General features: G+C 49.5%; 1 protein-coding gene across 1 annotated transcript in view; it reads left to right on the top strand.

Annotated features, from left to right (window-relative positions):
* The window catches only part of SLC8B1 (solute carrier family 8 (sodium/lithium/calcium exchanger), member B1), a 62300-nt gene that overhangs the window by 25309 nt on the left and 33875 nt on the right, over positions 1 to 3116 (top strand). The window contains exon 12 of the mRNA XM_011997943.1: positions 2984 to 3105. Coding sequence (XP_011853333.1) covers positions 2984 to 3105 — 122 coding nt within the window. The remainder of the gene's footprint in view (positions 1 to 2983; positions 3106 to 3116) is intronic.

Below are 3116 nucleotides of genomic sequence, written 5' to 3'. Positions count from 1 at the left end.
TTTTTAAAGGCAAATTTATTGAAAAGGAAACTGTGTCACCTGCATCAATAGGAAACTGTAGTAGAATTGCATCATTTCCAATAAATTTAAGGTAACTGCAAAAATAAACACAATAAATGTAAACCACCAGCAGGGCATGGTGGCTCACGCCCATAATCTCAGCACTTTGTTAGGCTGAGGCAGGAGGATCACTCGAGGTCAGGAGTTCAAGACCAGCCTGGCCAACATGACGAAACCCTGTCTCTATTAAAAATACAAAAACTAGCCAGGCATGGTGATGGGCATCTGTAATCCCAGCTACTTGGGAAGTTGAGACAGGACAATCACTTGAACCCAGGAGGCAGAGGCTGCAGTGAGCCGAGACTGTACCACTGCACTCCAGCCTGGGTGACAGAGCGAGATTCTGTCTCAAAAAAGAAAAAAAAGAAAGTAAACCGCCTTACTCGGTCCTCCTGATTCAAGACATAAGCTGGAAGCCTGTACTAGGGAGAATAGCAGGTGTCTGAGATGTTCAAGTCCTATTAGCACCAAATGGAAAGTTTCTCCTTGATACAATGATAGAACTGAAGAAGGAATCCCTTTCCTGAGAGATGGTTCTGCAGCATATAGTATCTTGACCACATGGCCTTAACACCATCTAGTGGTAGCAGGTGCATCCTGGGGAAAGACTAGTTCCGGCTAAAGCACTCTTGACCCCATCTGGGCTGAGCACTGTCTGGAGGAAACCCCTGGACTGGCTCCCAGCCCGAGAGGGTGCTGTGACTCAAGGTGAGCCTCCCCAGCAGCAGCCTCCAACTTCCCTGTCTCTAGGCCTTCCCAAGAGCCATCTTTGTAAAGTGCTGCTTTTCATATGTTGTGGTCACTCCTCCACTCAAAGACCTCCATGGCTCCCCAGTACCTCTTGGGAAAAATCCATGGCTCTCATTGCGCAGTGGTGCGATCTCGGTCCACTGTACCCTCCACCTCCCAGGTTCAAACGATTCTCCTGCCTCAGTCTCCTAAGTAGCTGGGATTACAGGCAGGTGCCACCACCCCTGGCTAATTTTTGTATTTTTAGTAGAGATGAGGTTTCACTATGTTGGCCAGGCTGGTCTTGAACTCCTGACCTTCGGCGATCCGCCGGCCTCGGCTTCCCAAAGTGCTGGGATTATAGGCGTGAGCCACCACACCCGGCCAAGGCCTCTGAGACTCTGAGCCAGCTGCCTCCTACAGCCTTTTCTGTGCTATTCCTGGCGCATGTCTGCTTGATTCCATTTTACCCAACTCCCCTCTTCTCACAGAGTCCTTGTACCCCTCTCTGCTTAACACTCAGCTCAGATCCTCAGTGTCTTCACGCCCCAGCCACCTCCTAAAATTTCTCTAGCACAGGAGTGGCAAATACATGGAAAGGGCTTCCAACCCAGGCGTCTGGATCCAAAGCCAGCACTGAGGTAAAAATCCCATGCTGGCAAAATTATCTCAGGAGCTGGGTACAGTGGCACACACCTGCAGTCCCAACTACTCAGGAAGCTGAGGTGGGAGGATGGCTTGAGCCCAGGAGTTTGAGGCTGCAGTGAGCTGTGATTGTGCCAGTGCACTCCAGCTTGGTTGACAGAACGAGACCCTATCTCAAAAAAAAAAAAAAAAAATCCCCCTTGACAATCACTCATAACGGATTGTGTACACAATTTTGTGTATTTTACCCACTCGCATAATTTATTTATTTATTTTTTTTTTGAGACAAGATCTCACTCTGTTGCCCAGGCTGGAATACAGTGGTGCAATTTAGGTTCCCTGCAACTGCCACCTCTCAGGACTCAAGTGATCCTTCCACTTTAGCCTCCCAAGTAGCTGGGACCAGAGGTGCCCACCACCACACCCAGCTAAATTTTTTTTTTTTTTTGAGATGGAGTCTTGCTCTGTTGCCCAAGCTGGAGTGCAGTGGCACGATCTTGGCTCATTGCATCCTCCACCTCCTGGGTTCAAGTGATTCTCCTGCCTTAGCCTCCTGAGTAACTGGGACTGCAGGTGTGTGCCACCACCCCCGGCTAATTTTTGTATTTTTAGTAGAGACGGGGTTTTGCCACCTTGGCCAGGCTGGTCTCGAACTCCAGACCTCAGGTGATCCGCCCGTCTCAGCTTCCCCAAGGGCTGGGATTGCAGGTGTGAGCCACCACGCCCGGTCTAATTTTTGTATTTGTTGTAGAGGTGGGGTCGCACCATGTTGCCCAGGCTGGTCCTGAACTCCTGGGCTCAAGCGATCTGCATGCTGTGGCCTCCCAAAGTGCTGGGATTATAGGCATAAGTCACTGCGCCTGGCCTCCTCACGTAATTCTTAAGCCCACTGACATTTTTTAGCTAGACTAAAAAAAGAACAAACGAAGGGTCTTGATGCAGGTAGATGAGCATTTGAACCATTCATTGTCTTTAAGACCAGTACCGACTCCTAGTGGTGAAAAGGGTGATGTGTGGGGAATTCTAGAGTGTTCTCCTCACCTTAGGGTATCTCCCTTTGGTGTTTAATATGAAGCCTCTGGAACCTTCATATTTATTAATGGATTGGATGATAGAGTGGACTTACTTGGGTACCTCTTAGTGGGGAGGCTGGGTTTGACTGTCAGGTTCATCTCATGGAGCAATGCCATCCACTGGTAATGCCTGGCTGGAGGGGGCTGCCTGGAAATGCAGTTGCATGGAAGTATTGTGCTTGATTAGTGATGTCTGCCACGGAGGTGGAAGAGGGTGATCGTGTTAGTGGTTCTAGCCATTCCTATCCTAGTTTCACAGCAACAGGCTGGAGAGAGTCATTTTTGTGTGTCTCTATTGTCTTTCAAATGTGACTAACTTGAGGGCAGGGGCTGCATTTTTAATTTTTCCGTCCCTTTGAAGTGTCTGGGACAGGGCTGGGCAGATAGCAAGCATCCACCTGACATCCAAACAGTCTGTTGTAAGTGGGTGTTGAGGCAGCTGGGAAGGTACCAGGTCCCTTTCTGTCCCTTTGCAGATGGTGTCTATGAGATAGGCGGCCTTGTTCCTGTCTGGGTTGTGGTGGTGATCGCAGGCACAGCCTTGGCTTCAGTGACCTTTTTTGCCACATCTGACAGCCAGCCCCCCAGGCTTCACTGGGTAAGAAGCCC

The sequence above is a fragment of the Mandrillus leucophaeus genome, unplaced genomic scaffold, assembly GCF_000951045.1.
Source record: "Mandrillus leucophaeus isolate KB7577 unplaced genomic scaffold, Mleu.le_1.0 Scaffold55, whole genome shotgun sequence".
Taxonomy (NCBI): domain Eukaryota; kingdom Metazoa; phylum Chordata; class Mammalia; order Primates; family Cercopithecidae; genus Mandrillus; species Mandrillus leucophaeus.
The sequence above is the reverse complement of the archived record's forward strand: the minus strand, read 5'-3'. Positions and strand labels throughout refer to the sequence as shown.